The sequence below is a fragment of the Prunus avium genome, chromosome 5 (assembly GCF_965620075.1).
Source record: "Prunus avium chromosome 5, drPruAviu1.hap1.1, whole genome shotgun sequence".
In the NCBI taxonomy this organism is placed as follows: domain Eukaryota; kingdom Viridiplantae; phylum Streptophyta; class Magnoliopsida; order Rosales; family Rosaceae; genus Prunus; species Prunus avium.
Genome location: NC_142288.1, coordinates 11,579,097 through 11,601,664, shown reverse-complemented (window position 1 = coordinate 11,601,664; position 22,568 = coordinate 11,579,097). Strand labels below are relative to the sequence as shown.

Genomic DNA, 22,568 nt, shown 5'->3' with positions numbered 1-22,568 from the left:
TAGCAAGTCTTTGAATACCATAAGACTTTTTGTTACTTGTTTAAAGTCTTGATTGAATACCACCAGATTTGGTAACCCTCTTTAAAAAATCCTAATAGTCTTAATGGAATATCACAAGACTTTTTAGATTACTTAAAAGTCTTAATTGAATACCACAAGACTTATTTATCCCAAAATTGTCTTTTAAAATCCCAATTGAATACACCCCCTAGACACCAAACGAGCCTCGTCATCGTAAGGGAAAAATAAAAAAGAGGTTAGTAAAATCTTTTGAGAGCCGGGGATAAGTTTTTGTCATTAAGCCCAAAATGTGCGAAATAAAAGCCCATATATAGCCACCTGCCAAGGCGCCAAGTCTATGCTCCTAGAAAATTAGAAATTAAAAGACTGAAGGAGAAGAAGATACTCGAGAGACTGAGCAATGAAAAGAGGCGGTGGAAGTGGAAGTCGGAGTCGGAGGTCTTCAGCTGTGAAGTTTCTGGAATCTCCATTGCCGTCTTTGCCAGTAGCTTCTTCTCCTGAAAAGCAAACTACTCCCAAATCGGCGACTTTCAATAACAGCAGCAAGCGCAAGAGGACGACTGTCACTGTCGGAGCAGTCATTGGAGGACCTTCAGCCTCTGTGGCCGCGCTCATGGAATCGCCTCAAACCAATAGTTTGGCTTCGGTTCCTGATCTCAAGCACCTAGCCTCCTCTCGCCTCCGCGATCTCAAGCTTCACATCGATCGCTCTCACTCTGAGATCCTCAAGGATTTCGATTCCTCTAATTCTCGCCTCCACAAGCGGTTCAAGGTCTCTCTCTCTCTGGAATTGATATCCTGTTGTACTTATTTGATACTTATTTGCATGATTGAGTTTCTTGATTGATGAACTGTTGTTTGTTTGGTTACTGAGAAAAATATCAAAGACACAGAATTTAAATTAAATTTTCGCCAAATAATAACAATTTTATGTTCATTTAGTCTTGCTTTGATAATCATTTTAAAGCAGTTAAATCTCATTTCTGTTACAGGGTTTGGTATAACAAATGTAATATAATGGCTTCCTGATTATACGTGGTTACAAGAAAGAAAGATAACAGAAAATTGAATTTTCGCCAAATAATGGCAAGTTTAGGGTGATTTAATCTCAATTTCATATCAATTCCATATGTTGATGACAAGAAATTCTCAATGCAATTTCAAGGTTTGGTCTGATGTGAGTTTAGTAGTAGTGCTAGTAGAGGGAAGAGGAGCATTAGAATTTAGAGCAGGGATTTTTTCGCCAATTTATTTGGCTTTCTGTGTTATTAGATTCAAAGTCAAGCATGTCAGCAAGTGCTGGATGAGACAGACAAGGAATACAAGAAGATGACCCAAAGGATTACCGAAAGTCGGGAAGCAATGATGGTATCCTTTGTTTATATCCTTCCTTCTAATTCTATGTCCTTAGTGCTAATTCATTGAGTGTGACAACCTACTACTTCTTTCTCAGGCTTCATATGCAGAGTTCATGGCAGATGCACAGACCACTGCTTCTCGTGGTATGTTTTCAGTTTAAATCTATCTGACCTGCTTGAAGTATAAGATTTCGTATAGGTCATGTGTTGGTACTAATGCTATACTGGAGTCTGGACTCAATATCTTTATTAATTAACATGCCATGTCGTTAAAACACTCGAGATGGAGTCCCTATTGAGGCTTTGACAAGTGATAATTGTGTCCCATATGTGGAAATCGGTTCTATTCCCATGTCAGCTCGGATAGCTTTTTGACCTGTTCAGTTTCACATTGTCATATATAATGTATTACTGTGGAGAAGAGAAAAAAGATTAAAAAAACCAATAAAAAGATTGGCAAATAAAAAATTGTCTCCTATGTATCATTAAACTGACTTGTAAGTAATAGCAGTATGCAACAATCTAATTTTGTTCAACAATTTATAAATCACGTCTGATTCATTCTGAGTACCAATTTATAAACTACTTCTGATTCATTCTACGTCTGATTCATATTTTCAGCTTGCAAAACATCCGTCACTGAGTTTTCACAGTCCTTTGAGAAAGCAATTGATGCTCTTCGGAGCCGCTACGGGATTTCAACAAATTAGCCATCAATTGTTCATGCCATATGATATCCACCGGAAATTTTAGGTGAGTGCTTAACTGTTTAATACCGTTTACTAGTGGTGGGATTATTCAGTAGTCTGGGTTGTTAAGCATCTCTGGTTACTCTGTCTCACATTATTTCATATGCTATACATAAGTTCACATTCATTACAACCTGCACTAAATTTGAAAATGAAAAAAAAAAGAAAGAAAGAAAGAAAGAAGAGCAAAGGTAGTTCATTAGTCGTAGAGTATTATGATTAAAATATTGGAGATAGATAACCTGGATACAATTTCAAAATCATTTGTAAGATGAATACAAAGAAAGAAAACTATAGAACCAGGTGACATGTTAATGTTTTGTTGGCAGATTCCCATGCTTTCATGAAATTGCCATCGCTAGAACAATGGTACACAGGACAGTTGTACTTTGCTAGGTTACTTTCTTTTTCGAGACATGTCCTTTTACTGTATCTAAAGGAGTTGGAATGCTCATGATTGTTCCATTTTGGAGGAACATTGATGGATCCAATTGTCTTCAGAGGTTAAGATTTCACTATATTCTTGTATAAATTGCGAGTTTAAGGGGTTGGATGGGTCAAGCATGGCCTCTAAAAACATGCGATAATTGGCCTTTTTAGTAGCATCTGTCCTAACTGTTATACGTACCCATTGCCAATAAGTATTTCTGTACCTTCGTTCGTGCAAATTTCTTGTTCTGGTACTAGTAAATGCTATTAAGCAGAATACTTTACTTGTATAACCCCAACCAAATTTGTATAAGTATGACAATCTTATATATGTCCAACTACGTTTGGGTAAGAAGTATGACAATTAACCCTCAGCCTTGATACCATCTCGACTGTGCCAGTTAAGACCCTTACTAGAACTGCATTGCATGCAATACATATATGAATTATAAACTGCAAAAACATATATATGAATTATGGTACTCAGCTCATCATCTCGCCAGAAGTCATAGATATGCAATTGGACTGTCCTATTTTCTATTTGTATTCTTTGTCTAGACATATGGTTACAGTTTCAGATTTTTGGTTCACATTCCCATTTATTTTGGTTTTATTTAGTCGCAGATGTCATATTTTTGAGTAATACCTTCATGACAAGCCCTCCTAGTTCCGTACACTGAGGCTTTTACATTATCTGTTGGGTTATGTTTTCAGGGATGAATAGTGGAGAAGGTAGCAGTATGGATTCCCGAGGATCTCCGATCTTCTACTTCAGACTGATACGATGACAGGGATTTAGAAACATAATACTCTTTACCATCTTGCGGTTTCAATACTAAGCAGCATCTGAATTTCATAGCATTTGTTATGTGATGAAACAAAAATTCATTGCTCTGGCCGACTGTTACAGTACATATTTGGACCCGTACTATGCTTTTGCACGATGAATATATATGTATAATTGTACCCGCGCTTAACTTCCTTAATGATATCAGAACTGGATAGGTATTTGAACTCTATGGAAATTACTTTTCGGATATTATATGTAAATTCCATTGATCTAGTACCTTAAAATTTAAGATATTAATTGCCAAAATCAACACCCAACTATTCAGTTTCATCAAGAATCCCATGGTTTCTCATGGAATGCAGCCAGATAATTTTCCTATTTTAATGTAGAACGACTGTCTAATCTACAACTTTTGAGTTCAGCAAGGACAGTACCACTCACTTGAGCATTCCAGAAAAAAATAGTTGCCAAATGCAACCTCGACATACAGTGCTTTTGCAACAATGAGGCATGAAATGACTGAGTAAACACTATATTACCCTGTCCTGACCGTGAAACCAATTCAAGACAGACACCATCATGCTGGCAAGCAAAGTGAAAGAAAACACAGAATGACTGGAACCAGTTTTCAATTGGAAAGATGGGAGAAAAGAAAAGAACCAATATACTTTTCAACAATCATTAACCGATGAAATTATATAACATAGTACAAAGAGCTACATGTTGATGTGAGTCAGTGTAGCAGTTAGTTGCTTGATTAAAGTCATTCTACCATACTAGTCTCCTTTAGAAGCTTCATTCCTCGTCTTCTGTATCATCAGCACTTAGAAGATGATTCAATACAACTCGTGGCTTTTTCCGTTCCCCTGACGCTTCCTCAGAATCATCTTTTTCTGCCTTCCTCTTCAGACTTTCATCTTCAGCCGGTTTATCATTCCCAGAATTTGCGGCTTCACCTTCTGATTTCACTTCTTCCTGCAGGGATGTCTTTGGATCAGATTCTTCATCTTTCTCTTTGTCATTCAGACCTCCTTTCTCAGATGACCTTTCACACTCTTTCAAACACGAGCGGACTTCGTCACTGCTAGCAAGATCAAGAGGGGTCTTCCCTGCTTTTGTCTTTGCACTGAGATTTGCACCTTTCTTTACCAAATACTTGATAAGCTCTACATGGGCCCCTTGAACAGCATAATGCAGTGGAGTGAGGCCTTTGCGAGTGTAAGCTTTGACAGAAGCCCCAGATAAAAGGAGAGTGCGAACAACCTCTAAATGTCCCTTTTGGGCAGCAAAGTGTATAGCACCCATGTCGTCCATAGCAGCAGCACCAACATCAGCCTTGTGGCTACACAGAAAATTCACCACCTCTGTTTGCCCAGACCATGCTGCTAAATGCAGTCTTTGATCAAGATCACTTGTCAAGGAAACATTAATTTGAATTCTACACTGTGAACGGTAGGAAGTTGAAACTTGAACAACACAAAAAAACAGCAGAACCAAGTGATTTCGAGGTTTAGACTAGAACAATAAACAGTTTTCGACGATGAATAAATATTCAACAAAAAAGCCATAGTACGTTAGTTCCTAAGTGAAACAAGTCAAGTAAGCACAAATTAAAATCCCATGAACAATGTCGTGACTAGATACATCTTTTTCGGGTGACTCTGTGAAATGGATTCGGCCATCCCTTACCACAGCAAGATATCAGGCACTCTCTAGATACCGGATGAGAAATGCAATCACACATGTACTACATATCAGATGGGTGAAATTTTCAAATCACAAGAAACAAGTTGAAACACATTTCTGCAGCTACACTTATTATAAAACAACTCATCTTTTGTATGTTATATGGCATCATTTTTTAACAAAAAACAAATTAAAACTGTTTCATAGAATTTCTAATCCAAGACATCCCCACTGCATATATCAGTTTTCTGTTATATCGGGCTAAACCCTCATGATTAATTTTAAAAAATAAAATAAAAAATGAAATGTATAGGGCTGAACCCTCCTGATTAATTATAAAAAATAAAAAATGAAATGTATAACGACTTAACCCGAAACTGGTTATTGGGTTCTTTTCTCAGAGGCAAGAGCTCCTCGAGTAACTGAAGCATACCACCAAATATTTCTCGATAAATAATCATGGAAATAACAAATCATAGGAAGAAGAATTCAATTGGAACATAAAAAAATGCATTGCCACATTTATTTTTGTAAGGAAAGAAGAATATAAAATCTTCATCAAGTTGAGAGAGATAGAGAGAGAGATTTGTAAAGAGGGAAAAGAAGGATACGGAGTTCTGGAGTGCTTATCTCTAGAATTGACGGCCAAAGGATTGGAGCTGAGAATTGACTGTACTGCAGTTAGATCACCGGACCTTGCCGCTGTATGAAGGTTTTGGCTCCAACTACTCGACTTCTGTGGATTTCCCATTTCCCTTCTCTCCAGTATGCGGACGCTCCCAAAAACAATTGAATTTGAGTGCTGCAAGATGTCTGAAACGCGAAAACCCTCTACTTTTTTTTCTTTCTGTTTTTTCTTTTTTTGGTCTGAACCATGAGGTGGTCTTGTATGTGCCCCAACTATGGGTTGCACCTTTAAGCCTTAACCACAACCCAGACTAATCCCCACTCACACCGGGTCGGCCCGTAAGGGGTAAAGTGTTGGCCAAAATGGTGACTCCGTACGAGAGCAGGAATCGAACCCCTGACCTCTCTTAAGGAATGAGAGTGCCGAACCACTCACACCAACCACCTTGGTTCTTCTGTTTTTTCTTTCAGTGGATGAAAAACAAAGAAAAAGTGGCAAAAATTAAAATTAAAAATATAACAAACAGGAAAATTTGCTGGCACGTGCATAATGTTTATTTCCCGGCCCTAAGAGCACTTCCACTTATTTGCCACGACAATCACTATTTACATGAGATATGAGGAGAGGAATTTGTATAGGGTTTTTGGTGTGGGAAGTGAAGAATATGACTAAATATTTATTTAAAAAAATTCTTGAATTTTTAGAATTTTTTTCGATTTAAAAAAAATATTTTTTTGTTGCTGACGTCAGCAAACCCAATCTAGAGCACAGGCTCGTTTTGTCTGCGACCTGGCCTGGTTTCGTGGGACCTGCACCTTGTCCTGGCAAGTCTGGCCCGTTGGAACATCTTCCCTAGGCTTGGGCCCTGTCCTGCCCGGGCTGTAGTCGATGGATGGAAGTGCTCTAAAGTGGGGAGATTTTGGGGGTGTGCGGGGATCCCCTATTTTTAAAGATACTCGAATGGAGATGGGCCAGGTACAATATTATTATCCCCATTTTGAACCCAGCTCAATAAATGATATAATTATTTTTAATTAACAAATATATAATAATAATATAACAAACCCTAATTCCCATACCCATGTTACCTAAAGACGTTCCTTATTGCAACACAATCAATTCCCTACCCTTTCCCGGATTCTCTGACTCAAGCAACTAAAACAAGAGTTTTGATCTTTTTAGATTTCTATGAAAATCAAGTCCAGGTGGTTCAGGCACAGGAACATTCAGAGAGCCTAGGTTAGTGGACAGTCAACAACTCTAATGTTGTTTATACTTTGATGACTCTCTGAATAGCAGTGAAAATCACAAACTTATGCATTGTTGGTGTGGGTGTTATGCGAAAACACTCTAAGACCTTCTCGTTGATGGACTATGCGACGACACACACACAAACCTCTTAAAAATTGTTGGGGTCTTTTTCCGTCAGAAGGCTTGTCCGGGCTTGTTGATTCTCGAACCGCCATAGAGTGGTGGATTAAGCCTTTGTTGGCCCTTTTTCTGAGTTAGCGAGGACTAGGCCCAAAGCATCCCGAGGGAAAAGCATGTCCCAGGGGGGTACTCTGTTCTTCTTCCAGCGGCTGCGTGTTTGATGTTGACGTTTCCGGCAGCTTGACGAAAAGTTGAAGATGACTTGCTGATATAGATCTGAGATTATATTAGCTTGGCATGAGAGCTTGGAGTGTGGGAGCTAAAGATTCACAAGTTTAGCAAATGAGAATGCATGTGCTTGGCTTGGTGTTGGATATGCTTGAGTTTGGGGTGTTGATGATTTGTTATTTATGGATATGGCTATGGCTATGGGGATTTAAGAGTTTCAAGAGGAGGATGGGAGGAAAAGCTTAAGGCTTGAAGGCTATGGTATTTATAGCTTGGAAGGGTATGAGGAGGACGGAAAATCTTGATTGTGATGGTTGATGAATAGCTGGGATGATTGCTGGAATGCTTGCAGCAGCCAAAGGGAGAAAGGAAAGTGGTTCGATGGTTGCTGGGGGCTTGAGCAACCAAGAGATGTTGGTTGACAGCTGCTGGGATGCTTGCAGCAGTCAAAAGATGGAGGTTGATGGCTGGGATGGCTGTTGGAATGCTTGCAGCAGCCAAAAAGAGAAAAGAAGATGAGTTCTCATGGTTGTTGAGAAGTTTGCAACAACCAAGAGAGGCTGGTTTTGGCTGGGCAAATGCCTCCCAATTTATAGAGGGGGAAGACTCTCTTTGGTTTCCAATAGGTAAAAGGAAGCGTTGGAACTAGTTTATTTCCTATGGGTAAAAGGGAGCATTGAGACATTCTTATTTCCAATGAGTAAAGCTAAGCATTGGAAAATGACTATTTCCAACGGGTAAAGGGAAGTGTCAGAATTGGCTTGTTTCCAATGGGTAATAGGGAGTGCTGGAAAAGGCTTATTTCCAACGGGTAAAGCTAGGCATTTGGAAAATGACTATTTCCTATGGATAAAAAGAAATGCTTGGAAAATATCTCATTTGCTTACCCACATTGGAGAACTCTAAGTAATGGGCTTGGACTTTGGTGCTCCCAAGTAGCTAGCCCAAAGTCTCCATTATCCAAGAGCTTCCGTGGGCCTTGTGGACCTCCGTAACCTTCCACACCACAATCCCTCATGCAAGCCCCGTAAACCACATGACTTGGGTTCATGTGAGCTTGATAAGTGATTGATATATGAAAAATGTATTATTGGCTTCGCATGGCATGGACACTATTATTTATTTAATGAATGAATTCCCAAAATACAGCTTGGATTAATGCATGATCAACATTATATTTTATATCAGGCCTTAAATGTCTTTGGGCTTCTCGTGACTTTTTTGGGCCTCAACAAAAATAAAACACACACACCATGAACAGAGTAAAACAAACACACAAGTACACAAAGATTTATAGAGGTTCGGCCTCGTGCCTACGTCTTATTGGTGATCCACCTGAGAAATTCACTAGTGTTGAGGCCCAAAAAAGTCACGAGAAGCCCAAAGACATTTAAGGCCCGATATAACATATAATTTTGGTCATGCATTAATCCAAGCTATATTTTGGGAATTAATTCATTAAATAAATAATAGTGTCCATGCCATGCAAAGCCAATAATACATTTTTCATTTGTCAATCACCTATCAAGCTTACATGAACCCAAGTCATGTGGTTACGAGGCTTGCATGAGGGATTGTGGTGTGGAAGGTTACGGAGGTCCACAAGGCCCACGGAAGCTCTTGGATAATGGAGACTTTGGGCTAGCTACTTGGGAGCACCAAAGTCCAAGCCCATTACTTAGAGTTCTCCAATGTGGGTAAGCAAATGAGATATTTTCCAAGCATTTCCTTTTATCCATATGAAATAGTCATTTTTCAAATGCCTAGCTTTACCCGTTGGAAATAAGCCTTTTCCAGCACTCCCTATTACCCATTGGAAACAAGCCAATTCTGACACTTCCTTTTACCCGTTGGAAATAGTCATTTTCCAATGCTTAGCTTTACTCATTGGAAATAAGAATGCCCCAATGCTCCCTTTTACCCATAGGAAATAAACTAGTTCCAACACTTCCTTTTACCTATTGGAAACCAAAGAGAGCCTTCCCCCTCTATAAATTGGGAGGCATTTGCCCAGCCAAAACCAGCCTCTCTTGGTTGTTGCAAGCTTCTCAACAACCATGAGAACTCATCTTCTTTTCTCTTTTTGGCTGTTGCAAGCATTCCAGCAGCCATCCCAGCCATCAACCTCTATCTTTTGACTGCTGCAAGCATCCCATCAGCTGTCAACCAACATCTCTTGGTTGCTCAAGCCCCCAACAACCATCGAACCACTTTCCTTTCTCCCTTTGGCTGCTGCAAGCATTCCAGCAATCATCCCAGCTATTCATCAACCATCACAATCAAGATTTTCCGTCCTCCTCATACCCTTCCAAGCTATAAATACCATAGCCTTCAAGCCTTAAGCTTTTCCTCCCATCCTCCTCTTGAAACTCTTAAATCCCCATAGCCATAGCCAAAGCCACAAATAACAAATCATCAACACCCCAAACTCAAGCATATCCAACACCAAGCCAAGCACATGCATTCTCATTTGCTAAACTTGTGAATCTTTAGCTCCCACACTCCAAGCTCTCATGCCAAGCTAAAATAATCTCAGATCTACATCAGCAAGTCATCTTCAACTTTTCGTCAAGCTGCCGGAAACGTCAACATCAAACACGCAGCCGCTGGAAGAAGAACAGAGTACCCCCTGGGACATGCTTTTCCCTCGGGATGCTTTGGGCCTAGTCCTCGCTAACTCAGAAAAAGGGGCAACGAAGGCTTAATCCACCACTCTATGGTGGTTCGAGAATCAACAAGCCCAGACGAGCCTTCCGACGGAAAAAGACCCCAACAACTAGTATGTAAGAACAACTTTGGTTACAATCTTGAACCCCCTTAGCTTTCACAAGAACTCTAGCTCTCTTTTCTCTCACCATTGCTCATACCCTTTGATGCCCTTGTAAACACTAAATAATTCACCCTTGAATTCTGTCTTGTGTTTCTCCCTTGAAAATTCACTCTAAAATTCTCCTCTCTTCTCATATTATGAAACCTAGCACTAAAGTGCCTATTTATAGTTCACAAGACTTAAGTACAATCTTAATAGGAATCAAAGACTTAACCTGGCCCAAATAGGCTAGTAAAATACCCAAAACCGGTGTAAAATGACAAAACACGCCAAGCAAGAAAACAAGTGGGCGACCCGATAATTAAGCGAGCCAACTTCAACAATCTCTACCCTGGCTAGCCTTAAACACCTTGGGAACATCATTGACTCCGAGAACCTCTTTAAACCTCTTGGAAATAGTTCTAGTAATACCTAAGAGCTCCGTCATGGCAAGAAACCTCTTGCCTCAACGCACCTTAGGTGAGAAGGTGCTCCACCCAATGCTAAACTTGGGCCACCTAGACCTCTTGTGTAGAAGAGAGATCCCCCATACCGAACTACTCGCTCCTCACCTTCTTGGAACCTTGAATTTTTGACATGCCTTGATATGCACACTGCATACCAACCCTTGTTCTATAAATCCCCACGCAGCCACCAACTTTGCTCTTGGATTTATGACCCAACTCCTTCCTTTTCATCTAAGCACACATCCAACCTTCCCTCTTCATGCCCCCAAAAGCACTTCGAAATGTAGTTGAATCTACCTTGTCCTTCCACTCAAACCTTGGGACGATTTGATGGATTTCCTTGGGCCCGAATCTTGCTTGTGATGAAGGCCCCATCTCAAGTAGAACCCCTTTGTGAGTTTGTTGTTGATCCCCATCTTCTTCAACACTTATGCCAAGCTCCACCGGCCTTGGAGTTTATTCCATGACCACCTTGGTAAGAAGTACCTTTTCGGTTGCCACCGACCCAACAACATTCTCCCCATCATCCCTTGTCTTGACTTCACCCTTGTGGACCTTGTCATTTGACTTCGCCACTTCTACACCTTTGAAATCAAGCACCTTTGATGATAAACTGTTAATTATACAACCTTGATTAACTTTCTTTCCCCCGAAAAGCTGATAAAAGTTGCTAGGTTGAATCTCTTCCTTCATAATCACCACTGAACCTTATGTGACTAAGAGATTCCTTTCTTTGGCCTTGTACGAATACCCTTATCTATCTAGAGAGCCAAGGAAAATAAGATTCCTTCTTAGTACCGGTACATGCCTTACCTTATTAAGGCTCCTAACAACACCATCATGCATCTTGATCTTCACTATTCCCACTCCCAAAACATCACAACTTGTTTTGTCCCTCAACGAAATCTTGCTACCCTTCCTTTCCTCATATGTATCAAATACACTCTTATTTGAACACACATGATAAGAGCATCTGAAATCTAAAATCCAAATTGAAGTAGAACCCATACCCGAAGAACTTGCCACAACGTCCCCGTTATGTTCCTCCGTAACTGTCAAAAGTTCATCATTAGCTACGGTTGAACTTTCGACATCCTTCATCTTGTCCCCGTTATGCTCTCTTGCTCTATTGAACTACAAAACACACAAAGAGAGGTAAATGACTCAGAATTGTAAGAAACTAAGCAAAAGGACTAAGTAAATAGGGCATGTAAATGTAAGAAACTCTCCCCTCTCAAAAACTTGTTGGTGTCGGATTTAGCTGCGCCAAAATTGATTTTAGCTGCATCCTCAACTTGTGATACTCGCAAGTGCACGAGCCGTTGGGTAGTATAGCATGTGTAAGTGCGAGGTCGATCCCACGAGGATTGATGATAGATTGATTTAATTCAATTCCCTGCCCAAAACAGAAATGGAAACAAAGTTTAAAGATGATTGCGACAAGAATACTAGGGAACAATTCAATTCTTTGTTTCAAGCAATCAAGTTAAGAAGTTCAATTCAAGTAAAAAGATTGATTCTCTCTAATGTATAATTTAGCCATGGTGTCTGGTCTAAACCCTGTATTCCTAATTCCCTAATTAGATCCTTGTTGTCGAACCTAAATTAAGCATTAGAAATCCATTAAGCATAGGAAAACATTTTAAACAACCAAGCATGTATATAATCCTTGTTCTCGAATGTCCATACATACTCTTCCTATTCATGGTTCAATTGGAATTAAGGCATATGGTGTCTACTCTTAATTCCAACTAAGATAGCTAATGTACAAGTTTAAATAGTGATCAAACATTCAAACAAGCATATCAACTGATAAGCATAATGAATAAGAACAAGAACTAAAATTGAAACTTGGAAACCAATCAAACTTCAAAAACTTAAAATCATCATGGTGTTTATTAAAACAAAGTAAAACTATGGAAATACAAGAAGAAACTAAAAGGAAAAGGGAGAAGAAGAAGCTAGGGACATCAGGCTAGAGATGGAAAAACTTCATTCCCATGGTTGCTAGGAGGCCAAAGCCTCCCAACTGTTGCCTTCTCTCTTCTCTCCCTTTGTGATTCTCAACTCTCCCCTCTTTGTGTACAATGTAAGTATAAAATCTGGAATATGAATTCTTCCCCTCAGCTCTTTGGAGACTCTCTATTTATAGGCACAAGATTTAGGTGAAATCAGATTATACTATTGAGTTTACCAAGAACACCCACTTCACCTAACACACCAATGTAATTGAAAATTAGTTCATCAACAACACCCACTTCATCATCTTTATTTCTTTTGGCAGCTGGAAATCTCCACTTGAATTAGCTCACCTAACTTCCTCACCATCAAAAATCACCTCATACTTAGGTCAGAATGACCAAGCACACTTAGCTCATCCTTAGGTCAGCATGACCAACAACTTCATAGGCTCACAGATTGGGCTTTCCTTAAGCAAATGATGACTTTGAGCCTTCATCTTGAAGTCAAAATGTTATATTTTCAACCACATGTCATTTGGCTCAATCCAAGGTCGGAGGAAGAAGTCAAGGCTGAAAAAATTGCTAACTCATTTGGTAGAGCATTAAAAATTCATCCTGAGCATGGTTCTGTGTTTGATGGGTGACGGACCCCATATTTATCCAATGGGGCTGGATTTTGGATATGTTATAATAGACACCCATTGGCACAACTTCCATGAAGGATGTTGCCTCATCTGAGCTGTGTAGGTTGCTAAAATAAGGCTTGCAATGTGACCTACGAAATTGGACTGACAAGGGAGTGTACCCCAAATTGGGCTTGTCTTTAAGCTCTTCTTTCATTCATCCAAATTAGGCCTTAACATGCTTGAATTGCCTGAATTATGCTCTCTTGCTCTATTGACCAACAAAACACACAAAGAGAGATAAATGACTCAGAATTGTAAGAAACTAAGCAAAAGGACTAAGTAAATAGGGCATGTATATGTATGAAATTATCACCATAATCGAACTTACCCCATGAACTAAAAAATCTGCCAATTTAGCACTCGAACTACATGAATTCGCTAATTTCACATATACCGTTAGATTTCAGATGATTTCATCCAAAGTTCCGTCCACATTCACATTTGAGCCTCATATGTGGGACATAACTGTTATAGTCATTCTAATGCACATACACTTTCTTTTCCTTTTTCTTCCTTCTCTTCTCTCTCTCTCTCTCTCTCTCTCTCTCTCTCTCTCTCTCTCTCTCTCTCTCTCACGCGGGCTTTTTCATCTTTCCTTCTACAACTTTCTCTTTCTCTTTTCCCCTTCTTCCTCTCTCTAATTCTTTCTCTTCTTCTTCCTCCTCTCTCTCTTGTTTTCTTCTCATTCTCTGTTTTCTCTCTTTCTTTCTTCTCATTCGTTCAAAGTTAGATCTATTGCATATGTGTATATTTCATTTCAGATAAGGTTAGATCTACTATAAGAAAAGAAAAACTACAATATTGCCGAACAAAAAGTTACAACAAAATTGCTAACAGACCAGCAGTCAACCACAACAACCACCATCTATCCAAAATGGCAAAGGAAGGAAGTCCCCAGTTAATAGGAGACGGAGAAAAAAAATGTCTTTACCAACAAAATAAACTTCAATATCTTGCCACGCTATAATCACAACAATATCGGACAGGGCCCATGAAACTTCAAAATCTCTTATCATACTCCTATATTTTTATTTTGGTGCCAAGCTATTAGGGAATATGAGGATCAGTAGGGAAAGTGTTAGAATGACTATATTACCCTCCAATTCTATTCCATGTGTGAATTTTGACGAAACTTTGGATGAAATCATCTGAAATTTAACAAGAGGGGAAAAATTAGCGAATTCATTTAATTTAGGTGCTAAATTGGCATATTTTTTAGTTCATGGGGGGTAAGTTCGATTAGGGTCATAATTCAAGGGGGGAAACGACACATTGCTCTTATTAATATGAGTTCATGAATGAAGAGTTATGAATATGAAAGGTTTAAAAGAAGTATGTGACATTATCCAATCATTATGAAGTGACTCCTATAAATACCTTCTTGATCGCATTTGAACTGTATAAATCAAACAAAATAGATTTGTATCATATCAACTGAAAAGATTTTTATTAAGTAAGTCTATGTAGGAGCTATGTGTAGCGTTCGGGCTTCACATCTCTAAAATTACTTTTGTTGAAGTTAGCCTTAGTCAACCCTCCCTCAAGAGTATTCTTCAGCTGACAATGGTGTTTGGTGATGTATTCTGACCTCACTTGGAGTGGCCAAGTAAGGGTAAGATTCTAGACGCTAATCCCTACAAGAAGACAAGGAGTGGTCATTGAAAAGTGGTGGTGGAGGAACTACCAACCACCCTTTGATGCCTAAGTAAGTGCTTCCCTCAAAGGAGGTATGAAAAGTATTATACTCAAGTATGGAGGAAGTTGAGATTACCTTTTTGGTTGAAAAGTACGCTTCTTTTATACTAAGGGAGTCGGCTCCACTTCTCGTGTTGTTTTGATGTGGGATTGAAGGTTGGTTAGTGACGTGGCACCTTCTGGGTGACTAATGAGTTGCAAAAAGACGTGTGTCTCTCCTTTTTGGGTGAAATAGGCTGATTTTTCCTTCCATATGAGCAACATGGGTTTCTAGGCGAAGTACTCAGGCGCTGCGTACACCGAGGACGTTGTTGCCCACGCGTCATCCCTTTAGGTCCGATTGCATGAGTGAAAATGGGCCTGTTCAGCCTCTTTATCCTGAGGGCCTCCTAAGGCGCAAATAAAGGGTCTCTGGGCCTTATTTTCAGGCTTTTGGGTCCGGTCACTTCATTAGGTGAAGGATGTTAGTTATTGCGCTCGTTTTGGTAGACCCTATTTATATTTGGTATCAAAAACTTTTACTTGTTTAGTTTTTTGTTATGCTTTCCCACTTTATTCTTCCACTGTGCGTATTTCTAAATCCCCTAATAAATTTTAAGGAACCCTTTTTGCTGCCAAAGAATACACTCTAGGAGGATATACAACAAGTGATGTCATATGACATTATTGTGGTATTCCCTTAACCTCATGCAATTCTACAGAACGACCTAATTTATGTAAAGAAGATTAAAGAAGGGGATCATGAGTCTGATGGAGGCAACTGAACTCAAGTGGTTAGTTAAAGTTGATCACATGTCATGAATAAGTCAGACCAACACTACGCAAGTTTCTTATGGTTCTCTTTTAAGTTTGTAGTCTTTTTCTCTTTCTTTCTTTTATGATTCTTCTTCCTTTGCCATGGGAGTTGAACTTGCCAAAGTAGCAAACAGTTTGGGAGGTGAAGTCATTGTGATTCGAGAATCGTTTTGAACAATCAACTAAAGTAAGGAGAACAATCACCTTTCCAACAAAACAAGCATATTAGTGTATTGAAACAATGCAACTTGGTCTTCCCTACTCCCACAGTTTCCGAAGTTACAAATAAACTGCTCGCATTAGATTTTACCAGACAAAGTAGCTATATATAGACTTTACTTGTTAACTGACAGATTGACATTCACAAACTTAAGTTCAGAAAATAAACCAAACCATGCTTTACGTGTGCATCAAGCATTACATTTTTCTGTGTTCATTGCAATCAGGGTAGGATCATGGATCTTCTACACATACCCCAATTGAACTTTTGCAAAATTCTCAGGATCTTAAAGAGGAGGGAAATCTAGTTAGCAAAACTAGGATGGACTTTCAAATCTTGCCAGTTTCTGAAAGGATCCTCTCTATCTCCTCTAGGAGTCGCTCTTTTTCGTCCGTGAGGTCTTCATTTTGCTTCTGCAGCTCCTCTATCTGCTTAGTTTGCTCAGAATCCTTCCTGAAACAATGCAACACTTATTTAATTAATATATCTCAGATGGAACGTGAAGTGTCTCTAGCAATCAAAACAAAAGCATTAATTCATGGAAAATTCTCGATACGTGGAAACATCAAAATGGAAAATTCTGAGTAAATAAGTTAATTTGTTCCATTACCTATTCATGAAGGACAAGTTAAGTTTGAGGGATCGCACTTCCTTTTCAAGATTTTCACACCGCTTCAAGACAGATTGTATATCTGACGGAATTACTGGAGTTGAATTCCTTTCCTTTGCCTCTGCCATTCTACATCAACAACAAACTTCAGATAAATATAACTGTCGCAGCTCTAAACGACATGTAGCACTTTCTACATAATTTTTATTGCTTCATGTAGCCTACAAATATTAAGACATGTAGCATTCTATAGATAGTTTTTCTTTTTGGTTCTCATTTTATAGATACTTTTCATAGTTGCCTACAAAATTAAAGATTTTATTTCAGCTCTGTTGACCTTAACATACAATCCTCCTCAACTTCTCATCCTCTAGACTTCCTAATAAAAGTTCACAATCTTTGATACTCATGCATTAAACATAACCTACGCCTGCATCTAATCAGTAAAAATGAAAGAAAGAGAAATACTTCAAATAATTAGTGAAATGGAATGATGTTTCATGTGATGTCAGATATGTGTGTTGTGTGACTGCAACTGAATGGTTAGCCAATTAACTGAATCTATTCCCATTGCCAAAAATGGAATGAAAGGAAAAAAAGAACTCAAATTCTGAGGAACAGAGTTTGTTCCAGGGAGGAAATACTCTTCCCCATTGTAGATATCAGTGTACGTACTTGCGTGACCTCTCCACCCTGCGTTTTTTCGTGGCATCCTCCTTGTCCACTGCACAACCTTTTTTTGGGTTAGAGAGAATGCCATGACTCTGAATAATACAGTAATGCATCTTTTCAAAAGAGTTATTTTATTTTATAATTATAGATGCAGCATCTTAAGAGGAAAGCCACATTCATGATGGTGAAGTTTCAAGCATACCTGAAACAGCTGATGTCACAGATCCATATCGATCTAAACGCTCCCCCCTCTGTGAAATACGTCCAGTTAAAATGGACTCAGTAAATTTTTTGAATATTGGCACCATATTTTCATAACAACACTCACAACCCAACAGTAAAGTATACCTTTTGATCATCTTTCAAATTTCCAATTATCCGATCTCTGAAATCTACAGTTGCATGAAAAGGCAGTGAATATCTAATTCAAGAAAAATAGTGAAAAAAAAAACGCTTAATGCTGTGTTTCAATATCCCACATCAAATAAATGTCTAACTTTGTGCATGGAAGGAACTAATATATACTACACTCTGTTCTGGCAAGGGCTTCAGCATTCAAAATACCTGAAAGATTTGAAAGTAATGCTTTCCACAATTAATTTACAGGAGACCTGCCAATATGTCTTCATGATATACACGTTTTTATACATAAAGGTGGAAGAAAGAAAGGTTGGTATATGCATCAGAAACTTCTACACAGGCATAGTTACTTTGTGTGCTTATGATCTATCTTTCAGAAAATGTGTACGAACTTTCATGTACTTTGTGAAATGAAACAAGTACAAGGAGTCCCATTGAAGTGCAAAAAGAAAAGAAAAGATGCAGTTATCTATTACAACTGTGTAAAATGACTACCTTTAGATCTAGAGTCATTTTCTGAACTCCTATTTCCAGCTCGTTTCATTGAACTTTCACAAATATTCAGTGTTTGACTTGAATTGCTGGGACCATCACACGCATCAAAGCCAGATGAAACTACTGGTGCAGCAGCAGATGATTCACTTTGGGAAGGTTCTTGAGAGTTTCTGCTTAAAGGGTTGGGGTTTCTGAGATTTACAAAACCTTCCATCTCAAGATCCAGGGATCCTTCAAAGTTTTGTGTAATTCTATGATTATTAACTTGGATAGTGGATACTTCCTGAAATGTTCCTGCCATTTCATGAATTCGATCCTCTTGCCCTTGATCAGAACCAGTGTTGACTATAATTTCTTGAGCAGAGAAAAGGCCATTGGAGCTATCATCTTCTACACCTTCTTTTTCAATCTGGTTACTAAGCTTTTTGCGCTCTAATGTACCCTTTAGCATGCTCACCACGGATGAAACTTTATCCATGTCACTCATTTGTGGGGTGTTGAAAGTGGATGATGATGAATTGGACGGAGAAATGAAGGTCCCCAATTGATTGGTGACCTCACAAACAGAAGGATCATTGAAAGCATTCGAAAATGCAAATTCTTGTTTAACTACATTGGGGCAATTCCCTGAAGCAGTCTGCAGGCCTTCCAGACCTACTGTAGTTTGAGCATTTTGCATGGCAACATACCTCCTCCTGTCATTCAAATATGTAATCATTTAATGAAATGAGATGATGCCAGTTCTCTCCATAAAAGCAAAGTAGAACAGATAATTTACAAGGTTTAATGATTTCTACAAGCTTAAGTTGTTAGGATATCAGCAAACCTTTATTTTTGTATTCTAACACTACGTGGATATTCTGAAGATCCCAATAAACTCTATATTTATGTGTCAATGGTTTCCATAAGGAACAAAAATAATTTAAAAATTCAATATTATATGGGTTTCCAAGGGTCAAAGAACCAAATCCCAAAATAAAGGGCTTGACATTTTTTACAACATCAACTGAGGCCTCAACCAAGGGCATGAAAACACTCTATAGAATCAATTGTGAACTGATTCCAGAAGACAGTTTTAACTCAAATTCTGTTGTTATCTATTAACAAATGTATATACAATACCGTAATTCAGAGGATCGGCTTCTTGTCATAGGCTGAGAACTGTGAAACCAGGCCTGCGTTAATTGTAAAATATTAGATATAACATGAAGAATCCTTGAACTAAATCCTGAAATGGATCAATATCAACATGCCTTAGCCAAATATAACTCACTAGCCTGCATTCCTCTTTCAACACCATGCCTGACAAATTGAGACCAAACTAAATGAATATTTATCTTGACAAATGTTTACCATGTAAAGAAAATCATAATGTGAATTTAACATTTTCAAGGTTCCCGGAATTTAACATAAGGGGCACATACTATATACACATATATGTTACACGACAACTTCTTGGAAGGGAGCAGTAGCCACCTGATTGAATTTTGATTGTTGTCACCAGACATTTCGTCAGGCATGACATTAATTTGTGGATATAAACAATCATTGCTTCTTTTCTTTTGAAGTAGACCAATATGTTGCTGACCAGACAAACTAGCAATTTCAGTAGATATCCTGTGATGTATGGAGTAATTATGAGCAAGGAAACCAAGAAGATGAAAATCAGGATGACAAGATCTTGAAGTTCAAAAGTAGTAAAAAAAAATTCAGAGAATGAGAGAATAAATCAGCAGGTGCAATGAAAAATCAACGTGATAGACCATTTTTTACAACCAAGATATTCATCTAGTATGCAATAAATTTAAACAGAGGCATACCGATGATCATAAAAAATACATCATACATTTACTTGCAGAGGTTATGCAGTTTGAAATTACAATAACATTGCAGAACAATGTTTAGTGGAAGCCCTCATGAAAGATAAGGGGTCTAAGATCCATGGAAACAAGAGGTAACTAGACTAACCCTATACCAACTAGAAACAGAACATAGAATCTGAGTGATTTTATTGGTACGCTTTACTTTCAAGTAAAGTAATGAGAATTCAGTTAAAAGATAGTAAATTTAGGAGAATTAATTTCATTGTTGTTGTGGTAGCTGCTAATGGATATTACATACAAGATCAACACTTTCCCTTCATTATTTAAGTATGTTGTCCCTGCATCATTTTTAGCTAAAGAATCAACAATTACACACCCATATAAGTACCACATTCTTGCAGTCTGGAAACTAACAACATTTTACATGCTTGTCATTTAAAGGTTGCTAGAACTGCAACCCACTTACCTCCGTGATCCTTGTCGAGTACGATGTGCAATGCTTGATGTGTTGAAGCAATTGGTCTGAACAGGATATATGCCAATCAAAGAAAAAAGACAATCAGGAATGGGATAGAAAGCCATGTATAGGAAGGAGCCCAAACCTACAAGTGCTTACACATATTTATTTTTTGGCAGCCTTATTTTTTCTGCTGGTTGATAAGTTATATTAGATGGTAAAGCAGATTAGGAGATCAATCCATATCATCCAGTTTCTATTGAATTTGTTAAATGTATGTGAACCAATGACTTGAGTATCAGACTGTAGAGTTATCGAAAAATGCTATAGGGCAAAACTGTCAGTAAATCAGTGGGCTGGGATCTTTCAGATATCCAGTCAGATTTTTATCAAAATCCATGTAACAAATGCTCAATGTTTCATCAAGCTCTGTAGTAGGAATTTCTGCCAAGTTAGAGTAAAATCATAAATGAGAGACAATGAAGCATAGTCCCATGGAATGAATGGTATTTGAATGTGAATGACATGCCATTTTAACTGACTCAAAGCTAGATACTTTATCAGACATCCGATGAATGATCAACTGTCAACCAGAATTAAGTCAATGAATAATATATAGGGATAACACGGCTGCTTGCCTCTCCAGTTGTGAGCCAGCTCTTGAAGAGCTCCTCGCTATCTGTACGAAAGTTTTGAGACAAATTCTTAAAACCAAGCATCTCCATGGTTGGTAGAGGCGTTGCAACTGAGCTCTCCATATAAGATCTCAGGATCAACTCCTCACTTGTATTCCTATAGAAGTCAGAAAGCCCTCTTCCTTCCATCTGCTGCCCCTCACTTCTTGCAAGCACCTGACCTTCGAACGAGTTTATTATATTCTGCCGACTGCTTTCTGGTTTCATAAAAGAATCATTCACTGAGCTTCCCTTATTTCCTTCATTGACCATACTATTAACTTTTCCCACAAACAAAAAAATAGAAGCCCCCCAAAAAGGGTCAACTCTTATATTACCTGTGAGCTATAATTGAACTATGTACTGAAGCAGGTGATGATCCTCTGATCCCTCTCAAACTTGCTACTCATGCGAAACGACTTCGAACCAAGTTGACAAGAAACTGTATCTCTCAAGTCTCAAGTCTGACCTGATCAACAATAACACCAGCTGTGAATTATCAAAACAACAATAACACCAGCTGGGGAAGAGTTCAAACATTAAAACCAACCATACATGGATAAAGAAAAGGTCCTAAGTACCAAGACATTATATGCCAACATTACACGTATTTTTCTTTTGAGCAATTTTACAAGCATTTGTTGGGCTGTGGTCAACAAAACTAAATATTATAAAAACCGCGGTATCTATGACTTCGGGTTCTCAAAAAATTCCCAAAACCATACATTGTCTCTTCTTTCTCATGAAACGTTTATTCTTGCTGCAGTAAGTTACTTCAATTGTTTAATGGTTCGTCAAACACAGGAAGACTTGTAGCTCAAGTGGTTAAGAGCATTTATCTTAGCACCTGAGGTCTCAAGTTTGATTCCTCATATCCCCAATATCCCTTATATATATATATATATTTTTTTTTTAAAATGTAATCTTTCAGTAAAACAAAAAATGTGTGAATTTTTTATTTTTATTTTTTGGTTTTTTCATATCAAAATAATAAACAATATGCAGAAGTCCAGATGATAATTTACCACAGAAACAGCAATGAAATGATGGCAGCAATGAAAGGGACTTGGTGCATCCGTCCTTGATTGCTTTTTATTTAAAAAGTGTAGCCGTTGGGAGGGCGTTGTCATAGGCTTGGGAAGTAGTAGACTTTTTATATATGGTAATGGTCCATTCGGAATTTAATATAAGTCAAGTGGCAAAATTTTAGAGGAAAGAAAAATCATTGCTCCATTGCAAGCCCGTTTCTTTTTGTTTTGTTTTGTTTTGTTTTTGCTGATCAGTCTGAAGGCTTATGACCTAGGGAGATTAAGTGGGGAGGGTGCATTTAGGGAGGACCCAATAAGTGTCAAATCTGCCTATGAATTGGTCATGAACGTTCTTAATCATGCTTCTATGAATATAACCTACCTCTTTTATTTTATGTGTGTTGATGCAATGGCGGATCCGGGAATTTTTATAGGGATAGGCTAAATAATTTTTTTTTTCTAGAGGAGATATATTATAAGCCTTTTTTCTTGAAACAAAAATGTAAATAAAATTTTATAAATCAAACAAAGTCACATTACAAGCAAATATAACACC

At 38.3% G+C, this 22,568-nt stretch overlaps 3 protein-coding genes across 10 annotated transcripts; 1 reads left to right on the top strand and 2 right to left on the bottom strand.

The window, feature by feature from the left end:
• Positions 1–350: 350 nt before the first annotated feature.
• On the top strand, positions 351–3,574 carry LOC110768278 (uncharacterized). Its single transcript, XM_021971981.2, has 5 exons — positions 351–793; positions 1,294–1,389; positions 1,475–1,523; positions 2,001–2,132; positions 3,272–3,574. The coding sequence occupies exons 1-4, from the start codon at positions 422–424 to the stop codon at positions 2,087–2,089; spliced, it is 606 nt and encodes a 201-aa protein (XP_021827673.1). The 5' UTR covers positions 351–421; the 3' UTR covers positions 2,090–2,132; positions 3,272–3,574.
• Positions 3,575–3,959: 385 nt separating this feature from the next.
• LOC110768276 (Ankyrin repeat family protein) lies at positions 3,960–5,888 on the bottom strand. Its single transcript, XM_021971980.2, has 2 exons — positions 5,645–5,888; positions 3,960–4,743 (listed from the first exon to the last, which is right to left on the bottom strand). Exons 1-2 carry the CDS (start codon positions 5,782–5,784, stop codon positions 4,143–4,145), a joined length of 741 nt encoding a protein of 246 aa, XP_021827672.1. The 5' UTR covers positions 5,785–5,888; the 3' UTR covers positions 3,960–4,142.
• Positions 5,889–15,904: 10,016 nt separating this feature from the next.
• On the bottom strand, positions 15,905–22,028 carry LOC110768271 (protein CYCLOPS-like). Of its 8 annotated transcripts, none has more exons than XM_088252898.1 (14): positions 22,010–22,028; positions 21,323–21,453; positions 20,949–21,202; positions 20,320–20,375; positions 19,507–19,647; positions 19,284–19,332; positions 19,153–19,205; positions 18,031–18,725; positions 17,701–17,739; positions 17,524–17,567; positions 17,378–17,426; positions 17,179–17,236; positions 16,504–16,632; positions 15,905–16,346 (listed from the first exon to the last, which is right to left on the bottom strand). In XM_088252898.1, exons 3-14 carry the CDS (start codon positions 21,132–21,134, stop codon positions 16,223–16,225), a joined length of 1,623 nt encoding a protein of 540 aa, XP_088109024.1. In that variant the 5' UTR covers positions 21,135–21,202; positions 21,323–21,453; positions 22,010–22,028; the 3' UTR covers positions 15,905–16,222. The 8 variants fall into 8 exon arrangements, with proteins under 8 accessions (XP_088109024.1, XP_088109025.1, XP_088109022.1 ...); XM_088252899.1 differs by lacking the exon at positions 22,010–22,028 and adding an exon at positions 21,710–21,728; XM_088252896.1 differs by lacking the exon at positions 22,010–22,028 and adding an exon at positions 21,540–21,687.
• Between the last annotated feature and the right edge of the window lie 540 nt (positions 22,029–22,568).